At 41.3% G+C, this 17,991-nt stretch overlaps 1 protein-coding gene across 1 annotated transcript; it reads left to right on the top strand.

Annotated features, from left to right (window-relative positions):
• The first annotated feature begins 11,666 nt into the window (after positions 1 to 11,666).
• On the top strand, positions 11,667 to 12,707 carry LOC146789762 (myb-related transcription factor, partner of profilin-like). Its single transcript, XM_085631196.1, has 2 exons — positions 11,667 to 12,093; positions 12,394 to 12,707. Exons 1-2 carry the CDS (start codon positions 11,667 to 11,669, stop codon positions 12,705 to 12,707), a joined length of 741 nt encoding a protein of 246 aa, XP_085487322.1.
• Positions 12,708 to 17,991: the final 5,284 nt, after the last annotated feature.

Here is a 17,991-nt window from a genome sequence, read left to right as displayed (position 1 = left end):
CATCACACTTTTAACCACACTCCTGACACTGTTTAATACATTCCTCTGAAAAGAGCCCAGACCCACAGCACTGGTCACAGTAAGGTCAGCTGAATTGCTGGGTTGAGAGTCTACAGAGGGGCAAAATTCCCTTGCTCCCTAGCATCTTTTTCCTTGGGGGGGCATTATTGTGGGGCGAAGTAAAGGACATGCCAGTATTCAGCCCAGAGTCAGTAGGAAGGGCAGTGTTAAGAGGCAATGCCATAGACACATGTCCCTGTGATGTTCTTGAACAGTGCCACAGGCTGCCTGAGAATCTATCTTCCCAGATGAAGTAGACCCAAGCTCTACTGCCAAAGTGGCTGATAGACGGCACTCCAAATGTTCTATTTCCTTACTTGAAGTGCCCAGAGCACATTTAATACACCTGTCCAGAGAAGAAAAGGTAGAACTGGGCTTAACAGGCACAGAAATGTTGCACCTCACCATTATAATGATTGATAAGATAATAAAGCAATGAAAAAACAACAATACCTCAGTGTATGAGACAGTCCAGTCTCCTCTGGGATCTGCTGGGCACAGATGGGCCTGCTCTTGGCCCGCTCTTGGCCCAGGTGCATCTCACACTGTGGGAGTGCAGAGCTGCCTTTAAGCACCTGCCTGACACTACTGATGTGAGGTGCTGCCTCCCTGCCGCAAGAAGTGCTTACTGTGGTAGTCCGGTCCCCTGCTGGGCTTGGATAGAGGTCCGCACCGCAGGAGTGCTACGCTGCTGGTAAGCAGCTGCCTGGGGCTTTTGATGTCAGGTGTGGCCTCCCTGCTGCAAGGAATGCTGGTTGTGGTAGTCTGGGCTCCCACTTGACTTGGATGAAGTATTGCACCACAGGAGTGCTGAGCTGCCTTCAAGCGCCTGCCTGCCGCTATTGATGTCAGGTGCGGCCTTCCTGCCCAAGGGAATGCTGGTTGTGTGTCATGGATCAGGGTGTGGGGGCTCACCTTGGGGCCTGACATGTTGAGTGAGTGCAAGGTGTGATTGATCCCGCTTTCTTGCAGGGCGCTACGGAGCTCTGTGGTGTTATACGACTGTCGGTTAGTATTGTAGAGACCTCCAGTTTGAAACACCCAATGAAGCCTCAGCGCTGGTTCAACTTTCGGGTGAGACTACATTTAAACCAGTGGCGTTCAACCCAGTGCTGCTTCAAATTGAGCCTCGATGCGTTGCCCAAGTCTGTAAGAGACCTGTGCCTCTGCAGAGAACTCCTCTCTGAATCTCTGGAATACAGTGGACCACGCCGGTTCATTGCGGCTTGCCTGGACCGTCTTTGCCCTAAACCAGTAAGTACTAACCACTGGTGCAGTGGGGGACGATAAGCGATAGTGCAGGAGTACTTATACTTTACTATTGAATCTACACACACCGGAGTGTGAATTAATCCTTGGGGAACATAAGTGATAGCGCAGGAGCCCTTACACTTTACTATTGAATCTACACAGGCAGGAGCATGTATTCACTCTTAGGGGAATACAACATGTGGTGGCAGTTCCTAGACAGCCTTTCTACAAACACAGGAGTGCATATTTATTTTTTGTGGGAGCTACACTTGTGGCAGTTATCGAATTGCCTTTTTCTACATGCGCAGGACCGCTTAACTTTTCCTTGGGAGCAATACCTGTGGCAGTTTTAAATTGCTAACCTCGATACGCGCAGGAGCACTTACAGCTTTGTTTCTTGTTCCTTAGACATGAACGCATACCCTGACGTCTTCATTTCAGTGGAGTTTTAACAAAGATACCTGAGGATATCCTGAGTATTGCCATGAACCATTTTCCCAGGAACTTACACATGTTCAAACTGTGTTTCTTCATTTCCTGTGTGGAAGGGTGTATGTATGTGACCTAGCGGAATTGATAATCTGATGCTGTGATTTATCCAAAATACGTTGCTGTTCCTAGATAGGTCCCTAGTTTTTCCTATACAAACACCCTTTTCGGTTCCATCGCCTACATAACGACAGATTGTTCATCGCCAGGTATATATCCATTACCCGGGGCAGGGAAGGGTAACATTCTCTTGTCACCAGGCAGGGTAGATTCTGACTTCTGTCTTTCTTGTTTTAATGTCTACATTGGGCTTGGATGGAGGTCCAAGCTACGGGGGTGTTGAGCTGCCTTTCAGGCACCTGCTAGATGCTATTGATGTCAGGCGCTGCCTCCCTGCCGCAAGGAATGCTGGATGTGGTAGTCCAGGCTCACAATGGGCTTTGATCGAGTTTGAGATCAAAATTCATTAAATACCAAATTCGCTTATGAAATAAAAAAAATAATCGGCCTTGCACTTGAAAATGAAGAAGCAAAATACTATCACCTCTTAATAGAATTGGCCTACTACCAAAGGTACATACACAAAGTAAGCCCCCTAAAGGACCATTTTGAAGATACTTGGGTTAGCAGGCTACACCGTGCCGGCCATAAATGCTAACTCAAGTATCATACACTATTGTAAAATGTATATGATAGAGCCACCCTTCACTCTCCCAATTTTAGAAATACTTAAAAAGGAGCAAAATTATGTAACATTAAGAACAAAACAATCCATTACCCAACTAAAACCTAAAGTATCAAAACACACCAAATCTTAAAATGCAAAGTTAGACTATTTGTTTACAAGCAAGGATTACCCTACCTATGCTCCATAGCAGGAACATTACTCTAAAAATTTACTCTGAAAACAAAATACCAAATATAATCCTAAACAACATATAAACATTTGTAAAATGCATTTATTTATAAATATAATTAAAACAATTTTTACAAATCAGTCTAAAATCTAAACTTAAGTTTAAAGAACATCTAGTTAGATGTAAATCAAAAATTGTTCAAATAAATACTGACAAATGAATAGCTACTAAACAACACCTATGGGAATTTTTAAAAATCACAACCCATAATTCAAAAAAGGAAATATATCAATATAATACATAACACAATATCAAGTAATAAAACCATGACAACAACTTCATAACACATAAACATTTCCTGCGCATTAAAACAGGAAATAAAAAGTAATTTACATTTCTGTAGCTGAATTGCATGAACTCCAGGAAATACCCAAAAATCCTGAAGAATATAGAAAAACAAATCCCTTAAAAAAATCCAAACTTAAATGCCCAATAAAAAAATGTAATCCAAAGGTACTATCCAAAAGATTTTTTTTTAAATGATCCTGGAAAACCGAAAAGTCAAGGAAATAAATCTCAGTTAAAATATAAACAAATGTATATCCTTAAAAAAACATGAATCAAATAATGATATTCTCCAGGGCCCAAGTGAAACATGTGTAAAAGAACAACAAAGCACCCACACACACAATATAAAATTACTCATAAACATCATAATATAAGCGGTATTTTTCCCAACAACACAGATATTCAAAATAATAAAAACAAACCCTTTAATAAATAATACACAATAGTATGAGTACTACCGCTCGAGAGAAACACAACTACCAAATAAACTACTAGCTAATACTCACCTACACCAACTAAAGTAATCCTATACATAGCCCCCCCAATACTAAAACACTAAAATGTAATTTAAAATTAGTCTATCCTGTCCCTAAGAGCAAACATGGTGAACTGAGAACACATGGAAGCTTGAACAACTGACAATGAGGAAGATGGTTTCAATAATAAAGAAAGCAGTAAAACAAAATCGCTGCTGGCTGCTAACTGAAAATATAAATGGCTTGCACTAATTAGAAACCAAATAAAAATACCAATTTATTATTTGCATTTAATTTAGTAAAATTATGAAAATCTTAAAAATAATGTATCTTCTATGTCATACATAAAAAAAGATATTACCATACAAAAATTGTATGCATCTGGAAAAAATCAAAGGGCCTCATTTATCACTTTTTGCCATAGGGCAGCGCCTCAGGCCTTCCTGCTGTGCTCCCCTGTGGTGAATGAAAAGGGCATGAATGCGCCATGTCTATCAAATATAGCGCATTCCTGTCCATTTCCCCTGCGCCCGTGCAAAATGGGCTGTTGTGCGCCAAGGCAGGTACCTTTGCACCATGGTGCAAGGGGGCTTGCGTTGCGGGGATGATTGTATTTGTGCAGGAAAAGAAACCTTCCTGCACAAAAACAATTACAAGAGGCTTTTTCCTCTTTCTATTTGTGCTGCAGAATACAGCACTCATAGAAAAAGGAAAAATGAGGGGAAATAAAGATATTTCTCCTCCTTGTGCCTTCCTTACACCTCTGCCTCAGATTTATGATTTCTCATAAATCTGGGGCAGTGTCAAAAAGCCATGGATGTTGCTGGAACGCCCCAGCAACACCCATGGAACACACCTTTCACACAGATTTCAGCATAAAGGGGGCACTTATTTATTGGGCCATGAAAAGCCACAAAACTTTGCTTTACATGACCTTGTAAATAAGCCAGTGGCACATTGCGCCACTGCAACATCAAAATAGTGATGTTCCGTCGGCGCAATAGTGTCGGTAGGGCCTCATAAATGAGGCCTATGGTGTTTAATTAACACATTGGACAAAAAGTATGTATAAGTATACGTGAATATGTGAAAAATTCAAACATATGTTACAAGTTAATGCTATAGATGGAAATATAAATATATCTAAAAAATGTTCAACAATATTAGAAAACGTAAGTGTATAAAAAATTATTTCCAAAATAATGTATTAAAATATTTTACAACAAAAACATACAACTTGAAAAATTCATTTAACTAATGTACACAAAACGTAAAACTCTGTGTTCAAAATGTGATTATATGTAAAAAATAAAAATGTATTTACAAACCAATGTTTCATTATTTAAACTTCAATTCAATTTCACATTTGCAATGAAAATATACTAATAAAAATGTGTATTTTTATAGATGTCCATTTATTATACCCACACAACTACAAACCACAGCATTACAATGAAAATGGTAATATACAAAAATATCCATCCCTAGTCCAATCGAAGACACATGGAGTTAGATTTTGGACTGTAAGGTGTGTAGATTTACTATTCCCACCCCAATCTGAGCCACACTGGGGAATATGTTGGACTTTTAGAGTTGCAGATTAATTAATCTAATCCACAGTGGGGAAAGTATTCAGCTTTTAGGAATGCGCATTAACTATTCCCACTCCAATTTAAGCCATATTGTGGAAAATGTTGACTTTGAAGGGTGTACATTTACTGATCCCACTCCAATCTAAACCACATTGAGGAAAGTGTTGAACTTTAAGGGATGTAGATTGACTATTCTAGTCTAAACCAAATTGTCTTGAGGGTTTGACATTGAAACAAATATACTAAATATTACCATATCACCATAACAGGATGAAATATGTCCCTCCAAAAATATAATTTATAAATATATTACCCCAGTGTGCAAAAATATAAAAATTAAATGTAATACAAAAATAAATAACTAAAACAAAATATGACAAATATACTAAAATAAAATCAATGAAAATAAAACTTTCATAGAAAATGTTCAAGTTATTTTATTCATGTCAAATCAATCAATATAACAAATATACAAATAAATAATAAACATAAATGTACAATTTTATAAATTACTGTGTTTTAAAATTTCATAAACAATACACTTTCTATATAAAATACATAATAATTCATATGGTAAATTATTATTCCCCAAAAACCCAACAATCAAAACAAAAATATGCATATTTTTATATATTTTACTAACAAATACATAAAATAACAAATATTTAAAACAAACATGTTAAAAAACATTTATAAAAGTAAACAAAAAAATATCATTATCATATTTGACAAATGCATGTATAATACAAATTTGTTTAAAAACTAAAACAAATGCTTCAAAATTACTTCCAATCCCTGTCCTCCACACAACATAGCATTACGCACCTAAAAACTTTTCAAATTTAAATAACATTAAAACAAAAAACATGTAAAAGAAATCAACAAGTATATATAAAATACCAATATTACGTACAACATTATATGCAATGATAATTTTAATGATGGTAAAAAATCTACACTAAAAAGTTTTATTTTTGTCATCACACAATTTGTACTAATATTTTGGTAAACACCTTTCAAACTTCGGAATACAATTTCTTTTGTATTACCCAGCCTTCTTCAAGTTTCCTAATTTCGGCAAAAAATCATCATTTTAGATTCACAGAAAGGTACTGCATTTTCAGATGATATTCAACATGATTCACAAAATCATGAATGGTCCGGTGTCTCTTGAAGAATGATTGGGCCAAACTAATTAATTAAATGAATCCACTCAATATATATTCCAGCTTCACACATTGGTCTGCTACATTCCATGAACTTCAATGTGTACATTTACCTATTATTATGAGATTTGCCTCCTCACACAACTTAGGGCATCATTATGACAAGCAGTTGGCGGTCCAACCACCGAATTAGGATGAGACCACTGTGCTGGCGGTCAGAAAAATGCTCTTTTATATTGCGGCTTGTGCTGTGGCCCAGTTTTACAGAGCAATTTGTGCACATCCATGCACAGTGTGCCAAGCACCATGTGCCCGGCACACAGTGCATGAAAGTGCATGGGGGCACTATATATCCCCCCAGAGCCACTTTCCAGTTGGACCATCATAATCCCTATGGCGGTGCCTCCATGCAAGGGATACAATTTCGACCGCCACCCTGAATGAGTTCCTAGATCCTGTCGGAGGTGGCGGTCTTCCATTGACAGCTGACAATCTGACTGCATGCATCAAAATGTGGCGGTCGGATGACGTAGTGAATCACTATTTACATTCTTTTCCATACTTATGTTATGAGACTCATAGACTTTTCTGGCTATTAAACTATTAATTTGGAGGGGACTGGGAGGTTACTCTTGATTTTATTTGACAAAGTGGCATTGCTGACACCTGAAGTGCTTGGATTGCCAAACCATTCAAACAAGGTTGTATTCTCTCCTATTGAATCTTCCGCCTTTGCACCTAGATTGCTTTCTGACCCACCTTGCTTCTTAGTGATCAGAGCCTCAGTAATGCAAAGTCCTGATTGCTCTGTTTCACAATTTATTGACCAAAAGACGTTTTAAGGAACCATTCTGTTATCAAACAAGGCTATTTTTTTACAACCTGCTGGTCAACTGGCAGTGTGACAAGAGCCTTTCGTTTGGTCATCTTGACATCATTGAAGACTGTGATCTTGGTGAGTGAGATCAAATCCTGAAAAGAAGGAAATTAGGCAGAGCCCTGCTTCTTCTGGCAAAAGATAGACCATAGGTTTGGCCCGTGCTTTTTCTGGACTGTATTTGTGGCACCCTACTGCTGAACATGCCCCTATTTCATAGTAACTAGGTGAAATAGAGGACAGCATGCCAAAGCCAGCTCTCATTTTGGGTTCTGGTAGCTTCTGTTCTCTATAAAGACTGAAGAATTGCAGTTGATGGGGGAAGCAGAAGGAAACATGAGAGGAGACAGGCTTAGGTAGGGGCCTCGCAAAACCATGCAAGGGCAAGATGGCCTTGCCTGTAACACTGATGTAACCCACTACGAGTTAGCATATTAGACCCCATTGGACCCAAGAGCACTGGTTCAATATTTTACCAAGGCAACACAAAGTTCAATGATGTAAAAAAATTCACTCACAGAACTATCAAAAATTAGATGCAAATGTGTTGCTTGTACACAGCATGCCATGCCTGAAGTAGGCCTGTTAGCTGTCTGAGCTTTTTTTGATGATTCAGATCTGTGACCCAACATTGAGCATGGATAATGTTTGAAAATGTGTTAACATAATGTATTAATCATCTGAGTTATCTCACGAGTACTATATTCAGAAACTTGCTTGAAAGACATAGTCCCCAAATCCCATGAGCTGCCTTAAATTCTGTCTATTTGTCACAAATTTCATAAACCAGATCAGCTTTAGTGTCTCATTTTTCATTACCCCTATTTGTTTAATGGTAGAGTTTGTAAAAAATAAAGCCTACAATTACTGCCAGGGACTCTGTCCCTTCTGAAGCTGCCCTTATCCTTCTGTACTCCACACATTTTTCCATTTTTGACACTGACCATTATACAACATAAAAGTTTCTGGAAGCTGCTGTCAAATATTTTGGCAATACACCTATGGTCAGCTAAATTGATTGTACCTTGGCTGACATCAAAGGGTATGCAGAAACATTTCACTCAACCTCTTGTGTCTCTGAGGGTAGTAAAGGAAGAAGCTAGGACTGACAACCAAACCTACTCTGTCTTCCTTTGGTTCTCCGTAGACCTGTGGGAAGTGTGACGGATGTAGGTTCTGCAGCACACACTGCCTTTACCTAAACCTACTGGAACAATAGCTGCTTAAAATGAATGCTGTGCTAAATATTCATACTATCATCACAAATTTATCAGTCCCAGAATCATTATCAGAATCAATACCTCCTGTAGTAGCATTCATTTTTAAATGTAAATATTTTCCCCACCAGAAGAATAAGCAAATAGGGAATGCCAAATAAATGCGTTCAAATTCAAGTCAATTCTCCTTTTGTTATTATTTACATCGCAACCCAGTTTTGCTACCATACCCATAGTCTACTGCATGTGGATTTAATATTAACATTGAAACCATTTGCAATAGATGTGTGACTTAGTGTATGTTAATAACCAATATATTTTAGAATGTATAACAATCTTTGCTTTAGTTTTACATCTTCGTGCCCTTCTGTTCTGGGAACATTGTGGTAGTAGTCAGTATGCTACAGTAGAACAAGGGACCAGATGTACAAAGAATGGAGTCTGTAAAAGTAATCGCAAATTGTACACCGACTTTTACCAAATCCAATTTTGTTTTTGCGCACCGATCTCTGTATTAATAGGTTGGTTTGCAGAAAACACTCGTACTGGGTCGCAATTTGAACTACCTCATGAATATTAATGAGATAGGTCGCAAATTGCGACACATTGCAATCCCCTGCTATGACAGGGATAGTCGCTTGCTTGAATCACCAAATTACTATGTTCATGATTGTTTTTAATGAAGCAATTTATTTTTAAACGCAGCCTATTTTCCTTTAGGGAAATGGGATGTGTTTAAAAAAAAAGCTTCACTTACATTTTTTAAGAGGAGGCAACTTTCATTGGGATCACTGCCTGACCTTGAAAAATTATTTTGTCAATATTTACAAAGGGGATGTGGTCGCTTCAGAACCCGTTCGGTTTGCGAATGCCTTACCACTACCTTTATGTAGACGATCAATAATAATGCTTTTTTGACCGAGTTTGGTTGCAAATCATTAATACAACCCACTATGATTTGGGATTTGGAAGGGACGTGCTGAACACGCCCTTTCCAATTACCAATTCTGTACTTAGTCACAAACCCAAATTGTGATTCAGTAATGTGTTTCCAAATATGAATTAATAATATCCCAAAGCACATGTCACTTTATGTGAAATCTTTTGTCTGGGATATCAAATATTGTCATTTGACATATTCTAGGGTTTTAATTGCTGTGTTATACTTATTACATACTGTCGGATTTTTTGTTGTGCGTTCTATTACGGTTTTTACAAGCTGAATAAAGATTTTACTACTCCTACTAGTAACTTGTTTTTTTTGCATACCAAAAGGACTCTCTGCGGTCGCAAACGGCCCGATTCTGTGAATCCGACCCTTTGTGACCACAAAAGCCTTCGTACATCTGGCCCTAGGTGTTTTTGGTTTGGAGGTTGAACTGCCAGCTCTAGTGTATTTTTATCGTTTTGTTGTTTCTCTCTTAGCATGTATCTGCTGTACTGACTGCTCTGAGCAGTTTGTCTTTAGATGAGTCAGATCTCCTCCCCTGAGCTGTATTTACGATTTATATGTATTGATAACTGTGGCACTGCTGGAAACACTAGATCAATTTTCCATGCATCAGGCACTGAATACATTCTGTAAGTTCCATCTCTGCTGGCAGTAGCATTCCGCACATCATCTGTCAGGGAAATATCGTGGTCAGCATCTGCCAGATTCGTCATTAAACCCATTTCCTGTCATGGCATTTTGCAATGTGCAGATCTAAGTGAAAGGCTAGAGGTCTGATGTTCAGGTATTTCTCCTCAGCATCTTTGTCCAACAGGTTTTGTTTGAAGATCTGTTCTCCTGGAACACTTCACTGTGCAGGTTCAATATACACATATTTGCATACATACATTTCTATTACATGCACATGTGGTTCAATTACATCCCTCCTTGCTTAAGGCCATGGACTCAGAGTGTGGAAGAGTTTTTTATTTCCATTGTCGAGCAGTATTTATATGAAGTTGTGCATAAAGCAAATTTGATGGGGAGCAGAACCAAACCCATCATTAATGAGGATACAAATTTGCAACTTGGGCCATATGAAGATTGCTGGATGCTAAGCAATTTAGCACTGTGCACACTGACCTTCGAAATGGTTAGTAAATTGATGCTGTCTTTTTGATCGTGTTGTGTTGCACGAGTACCCATGCAAACTTTTAGTAAATAAGGACCTTGAGGCACTAATGCTTAGTAAAATAAGGGGGCATATTTACAAAGAAATGGCGCAGCACGGCAAGCAATTTAGCAGCACTGCTCTGTGTCATTTAAAAAATGCAGGGATGCTTCGTAGTCACAAAAATACGGTGTACCCCTGTGTTTACCCTTGCACTGGCGCTTAAAGAAGCTGCCTAGCACCAACACAGACACCCTTGCGTCATGGTGCATGGGTGTATGCGTTACAGGGAGGGTACACCTTCCTGCACATAGACAATCATTAAAGGCATTTTGCTCCTATATGTGCTGCAGAATGCAACACATATAGAAAGAGCAAACACGAGGAGAAATAAAAGTCTTTCTCCTTGTTGCGCCACACTGATATCTGCTTTACAGTCCTTGTAATTTTGGGGCAGCATCAAAAAGCAATGGGTATTGCGGTGGAATGCCCACAGCAACACCTATTGCACGCCCCTTTCACGTAGACTACCCTGAATGAAAGGGTACGATATTTACAAAGCGGCGTTAAGCCACACAGTGCATTACACTACCGTAGCATCTTAAAAAGTGACGCTCCACTGGTACAATACCCTTGTAAATATGTCCCAAGATGTCTAAGTTTTCAAAAATGAATCCACCTATACAAAAATAAATATACAATGATACCAACTGGAAAACATTGTTGTCTCAAGTTTTGCTTTTCAACTTTTGTTTTAATGAACACACTTTCTTAAAGGTGTATTTTTTATCTCATTTGAATGCTTCAGCTTAGCAGTATCTCTTCTTTTGATGGTGGACTATATGACATATAAGGCACCACCAGCTCTCTTTAACACATCATTTAGGTGCATATGCATCAAAAATCGTTTCCTCATTATCGAAAAATAAGGAATCGCAAATAAAAACTCGCAAACTGGGAAGCATGTACAGATTAGGTAAATTTTAGCGATCCCTTAAAAATCGGAAAAAAAATACCGAATACATGATTGCGAGTCGCTAACCCACAAACTAGCAGTTGCGGTATTCACGAATTCGCAAAAAGCGGGTCGCATTAGAAGCAGGCTGATGACATCACAACCAGGAAGTCATCCAGTACATGATTCATTCAGTACCCTGAGGAGGAGGCAGAGTACTGAAGCTGAGCAGAGACACATCACATTCGCAATTCAGCTACAGTTCACATAGCCAGGATGGACAAAAATGCTGCAGGGAAGAGTGCCACGCCCAGGAAGAGGAAGATGAAGTTTTCTGAGAGGGAACTCGAGCACCTAATTGAGGGGGTGAGCAGCAGCCACGACAAACTGTTTGGCAAGTTGTCCCTGAAGGTGCCAGAGGCGGAGAAGTCAAAAATATGGCTGCGCATCAAGGAGAAAGTGAATGCTGTGGGAGTCACACACCGCAGCATTGATGATCTGAAGAAAAGGCGGCACGACCTCAGGAAGCTTGCCAAGGAGCGCATATCCGAAAGGGTGAAGGAAGCAGGTGTCACAGGAGGGGGACCATCGAAAGCACCCGCAAACACAGCCCTGGAGGACCTTGTTGAGTGGACGATCGAGCGCGAGGCAGTCGTGGGAGTCACCCAATTGGACACATCCAGCGCAGCAAGTGCACAACAAGGTAAGATGCATGCAAGCGCTAATACTCTGCGTACTGTATATCCATGCACATAACCCTAGGCAAATCACAGTGTGCAGGGAGAAGGCCATTCCAAATTTTCCCTCATACACAAAAAGCATCATGGGCGTTGTAGTCATGTTAGTCAAGTGGCCATAGATAATCATCAATGCTTAATAAAACATACCAACACTTCATGTCAGACAGTGTGCTTAAATCAGTGATTTATTATGTACAAAGTAGGCCATGTGAGAAACAGATTTAGGACCAAACAAGACTAACACTGCACTGTTTCACACACAGATGCAGCTCAGGTGGACTCCGGGGACAGTGACCGGCTCATCATCTCTGAGACACCTGCAGAGATGGATGTAGAGACTCCTGTGGACCCTGAATGTACACCACCCCCACCACCAAAACGCAGGGCACATGTACCCGCACTGCAAGAAATGGAATCAGAGCCGACTCCAGCACCCACAACAGTCCCCAGCCAGCCACGTGTCCCTTCACCAGCTCCAACACCAGCACAGGTCCGACTAGGACAACGGCGCAGGTCCAGGACCCGCATTGCGGCTGATGTTGAACAGGCTCCAAATTTATATGGCGGCGTTGAGTAGCAGATGCTACGTGTGCAGCGCCTGCAGGGGAGACACATGGGCACAATCAACATGCAGATCTCCAAGCTGGCCAAAAACATAAGCACAATGTCAGACTGTGTGCGTGACCTAACAACATTTGTTGCGGAGGGAAATCGACAGACAAACCAGAGCCTACAGGAGTTCACCCGTGCCGTTCTTGCAGGAGAACGCACTAAGCGTCGGAAGCATCGCCAGAGCTTGCTACGTATTTCACCTAATACAAGGGCCATCACCAAGCTCAGCAACGCCACTGCAGTATTGGCACGGCGCTCCGTGTCATTGGAGATTGATCTGGGCCATTTCTGTGGGGATGTTGCAAGGGCCTTAGGCCAAGTGACCACTGCCGTGGAACACCTCCAGTCTGGGACTGTGAATGCCAGCAACTTGGAAGGGGAGGAGGGTAGGGAGGAGGCATCAAGCCTGAGTTGCGTGTCTGTGCCAGTGACCACTAACAGGAGGCGCAGTTTGCGCAGCTCCACATCCACAGGCACACATCAGGCTAATGTTGCAGAGGCATGCAACAGGAGGCTGGGGGTACTTGGCAAGAGGCGCTAGCCATGCATATCCACCTCTTTGGCCATGGTGGTGTAACCATGGTCCATTTCAACATTGTGATTGCCCTCCAGTGCTGTTAACTAGTTTATTTTGACTTAATCAACCTATGCAATCACCGTCATAATTTTCTAAACATAATTCTTCTGTTTGACATGTGCTCATGTTAATAAAACATTCACATTCAACGATATCTTGTGATGGCTCATTCTTACCTACCTCAGAAATGAAGTTGTGTGATGTGTGCACGTCTCCTCTGACCTTCGGCTGTGTTTGCCACATGTGCCTGTCGGTGTTGTGCGGGTGGTTGGTCGTCACCATCATTGTCATTCTCGTCCATCTCGATGGTTATGCCTCTTCTTGTGGCAATGTTGTGCAGCATGGCACATACAGCCACAATCCTGCAGCAGGTCTCGGGGTTGTACTGTAACGCACCACCAGTCTTATGAAGTATCCTGAAGCGACTTTTTAGTATGCCTAATGTCCTTTAGACCACATTCCTTGTGCTAATGTGTGCCGCGTTGTAGCACTGTTCCTGTGGTGTTGCTGGGTAGAGGTAAGGAATCAGGATGTATTTGTGCAAGACGTATGCGCTGTCACCTACAGGGTGGGTAGCAAAGGGTTAGCCGCAGTAATGCAATCACATTTGGTATAATTATGTAACAAATAGGTATATGTATGTACCAAGTAGGTGTCCCTCTCCAAATTCACCACCGAGCAGACGCCTGTGGATGCCACTGTGGCGGAATATATACGAGTCCTGTGTGCTTCTGGGAAATTGTGCTACGATGTCCATTATTACATGCTTAGCATTGCACACTACCTGGACATTGATGGAGCGGTAAGACTTCCTGTTTCGGAAGATGTACTCATTGGCTGAGGGAGGACAGATGGGGACCTGTGTGCAGTAAATGCATCCAATGACATGTGGGAATTGAGCCACCTGGTAGAACTCCAGTTTGGTCTGATTCAACTCCTGTAGGGTTGTGGGGAAGGTGATGTGGGTATGGATCATTGTCATCATGGCGTCAAGGAATTTCCGGAAGAAGCGTGAGAGTGCGCTTTGGGATACACCTTCGGCTACCGCTACGACCCCCTGGAAACTGCCTGATGCCAGTAGGTGCAGGCTACATAGGACCTGGACATGTGAACGAATGGCATTTGTCCTACGGGTCTGGTGCTGCGGTAGGGGTTCCAAATCTGCAATTAGGCACATTATCATTGCACGATTCAGACAGTACTTATCGTATATTTCTTCATCATTTTGGCCCTGCAATGTTATGCGCACTCGGAATACCCTCTCCTGTATCCTCCTCCTGCGCTGGGCTGCTGCATTTATCCTCATCCTCCTTGCAAGCACTTAGAGGGCTGCCATTGTGAATGACTTAAGGGGTCTCCTGATGCATTTTTAAAGGGTTTCAGATTTTTAGCACCTGTGAAAGTTTTTTTTTTTTTTTGTGTTTTCTCAACTTCACCTCCTGGTTGAGATTCCCCTTATTCTGCTCTCGCTAAATAGCGATTTTGTTGAAAATCGCTATTTGCAAGTTTTGATGCATTGGGTTGCGATTCATTATTTGCTATTCGCTATTTGCAGGAACAGTTTTAGTTTTCTCTATTATCTAATCGCTATTTGGCTAATCTCTAAATTTGCGGGTGCATTTTTTGCGATTATCTTGAATTTTCGGTATCGGGGTTGATGAATTGGAAAGTGTTGTTTTGCTGTCGCTTATGGCCTATTTTACTGATTCGCAATATTTGCAAGGGGAATTTTGCTTGATGCATGTGTTAGTCTTCTCTTTATTTTTAGTGCTAAAAGGGCCCACTGCAGAGAAAGAGATGGTCTGAGGCGTTTAAATGTAAACCATAGTGACAGTTTTACTATGACATCAATATATTTTATTTATTTATTTAGTTGTTTATTTGTTTATTTATTTGTTCATTTATTTATTTTAGGTGTGGGGTGTAAAACACTACTATGGACCTTCTGGAAGTTTCAGAGCACTATGACGAAGGTGAGAATCGACAAGGAAATGGTGGGTTGCATTAAGGTGCTTTTACCAAACTGGGGGTGGAGAACAATTCAATCAGTAGTGATGGCACCTGGAGATGACCTGAGTCATTTATAATCCAATAAAACGGCAAAGCCTTGAAAGAACAAAGAGTCCTGGAAACATGGGTGAGGTGACGAAGTTGATCTTAGGTGCTTGACCAGGTGTTAGGTTAAATGATTTTCAGAGAGAGCTGGGCATGCTGTCACTGAGATGAGTTAAAGGTAAACAACAATTTTTAGTAGATAAAAGTGGGTCAGGATGGGAGCCACCGTGACTCCTGTGCAGGACCGGCTTTAGGGCACTGTAACCGGGGCGGACGCACAGGGTGCTGACCTGGGTAAGGGGGTGCTGTCCCCAGGGGGGATGCTGCGTTTAGCAAAAAATTTGATTTCAAAACACCTGCTGCCGAGTTCCTTGTGCATCAAGCGTCCAACCAGCAATACAAATCTCAAAATAACTCTTCTGATTCATATTTCTGCTAGAGAAATAGACCTGAGTTTTTTCTAGTGGCAGTTTTGACTCGCCATAAAGTAGAGCAGAGGGTTAATATGCCTGCTGCAAAGAAAGCATACAATACAGATCACGGATCTGTATTTTATGTGGATAGCTCAGTTGATTACTCCTTTTATCAGAGATCCTTTCACCACTGCAGGTCATGAGATACAACCCTGATATAGAACAGTGACTTTTAAGAACTGTCATCAAAGAGCTGCATGCAGACTGCTTAAAATAGGTTAGGAAGTTATGTTTTTCCCTCAGTCTTATTTATTCCTAATGTTGCTACAAAGGGATTGATTGTTTTGATAGATCTATACAGTCTTATTAGTAAAGTCAGCATTTGCCAGTCCTTTAAAACAAATGATAGTAGGGCTATGGAGACATGAGGAGATTTTTGCCTGGTGCTAGTGAGAGAATCCGAGGAGGAGGTCATGGGGGGCACCAAAAATGATTGCCGCACTGGGCGCCACCAGTGCTAAAGCCGGCCCTGCTCCTGTTTTTGTAGTCTTCTTCTGCTCACAGTGCAAGTATGATCAATTTGATAAAGGACACGTTTGGTCTGCAGAAAGAGTGCATGTGTAAAACTGGAAGGACGAATGTGTAAGCTGGACCTGGTTGTATATATTGTTTGGTTTCCTGCTATAAATCTGGGACTCACAACAAGAGGGCACTTTGTAGAAAGGATATGAAAGTTGCAGGTGCAGTTGAGTGGAGTAACACATATTCACAGGTTGCGACACCGAAGTGGAGGACCATCACCAAAGTCTTCATTATTCAGCATATGGCTAGTGATGTATTGAAGGTGCACAACATATTTTCTGAGTTCAGCCCCTATACACTGAGGTTCTGCTGAGAGAGGATGTCTCGAGCGAAGGATGCTCGATTAGAGAAATGGATAGATATCTTGGAAGTGAGTGAATATCTCTGAAGGTGCAATCACAAGAGGATCATCCTGGTAAGCAAAATGGGGGTGGGCACTTATTGAAGTAAAGTCACACTTGAAGTATCTCCCTTATTCACGCTAATTCTCCAAAGAGAAACAATATTACAACTCTGTCAGTAGGCTACTAGGTAGGACCATCTGCAGATTAGATGGAATTTGGAATTTATCAACAAACCTGAACTTGTCTTGCCAATTCATTTTTTTGGGGGGGGAATGTATTTGATTGCATTTTCTTCGGTACAGTACAAAACCACATCAAATATTCAAAACATCTTATTTCTGTTTTCAACATAGGCATAGTGGAATTCGGCAATAATAGCACATAAGGTATCAATGACTTCAAGTAGTTACTGTCAACAAGATCTTCATTCCTGAACCCTCTCCCTCCCCGGTATCCCCTCCCCCTCCTACTGCGTGTCCGTGAGTGCAAGACCATAATAGTGTAGCCACGGCTTCCATATTTTCCAGAATTTTTTGGGGCACCCCCTCGCCGTGTAAGTCGTTTTCTCCCCCAGCTTGTACATGTCCATACCTTTCCGCCAATCTTCTATCGTTGGGTTGATCGCAGCACCCCAGGCCCTTGCCAAGTCTCTTTTAGCTACCACCAAACCCAACTGGTGCAACAACAACTTCACTTTGGGGAGATCTACCTCCGTAGGTATACCCAGCAAGATAAACTTAGGGTCTAGGGGTATGGAGTCTTTCAATATAAGTTCCAGCTCCTTCAACAGGGCACCCCAATACAACTGTACCTGTGTGCACCCCCAGACCGTGTGAAAGAAGGTACCGCCCATGATCTTACACTTCAGACAGGTGGGTGATTCCGATCTGCCTTTCCTGTGTAGTCGAGCTCTGTCATAGTATATCCTGTGTAAATATTTGAGTTGAATCAAGCGCAATCTAGATCTAATAGCTACTTCCCTTGGATGCATCAAAGCCATCTCCCAATCCAGGTCGTCCATGTCTCCCAAGTCCACCTCCCAGTGCGCTCTCAGTTTTCGCAGGGGGTCCGGCGTGTTTTTCATGATGGTCTTATAAGTCATGGACACAGCTTTCCCCCCAATTTCCTCCATCAGGAGCCTTCCTTCTAGTGGGGTATACTCTGGGAGGCCCTCCATGTCAATTGATTGTGCCCACCAAGCATGCCTCAATTGCAGATATTTTAAATATTGTGTCTTATTCATATCGTACTCACTCTGGAGGCGTGAGAACGTCACTA

This window comes from Triturus cristatus, chromosome 10, assembly GCF_964204655.1.
Source record: "Triturus cristatus chromosome 10, aTriCri1.1, whole genome shotgun sequence".
Classification (NCBI taxonomy): Eukaryota; Metazoa; Chordata; class Amphibia; order Caudata; family Salamandridae; genus Triturus; species Triturus cristatus.
The sequence above is the reverse complement of the archived record's forward strand: the minus strand, read 5'-3'. Positions and strand labels throughout refer to the sequence as shown.

Excerpts from the sequence above, each read along its gene's own strand:
- LOC146789762 (XM_085631196.1), top strand. The coding sequence starts at position 11,667 with ATGGACAAAAATGCTGCAGGGAAGAGTGCCACGCCCAGGAAGAGGAAG. Across the intron at positions 12,094-12,393 it reads CGCAGCAAGTGCACAACAAG|ATGCAGCTCAGGTGGACTCC; the intron begins GTAAGATGCATG and ends TTTCACACACAG.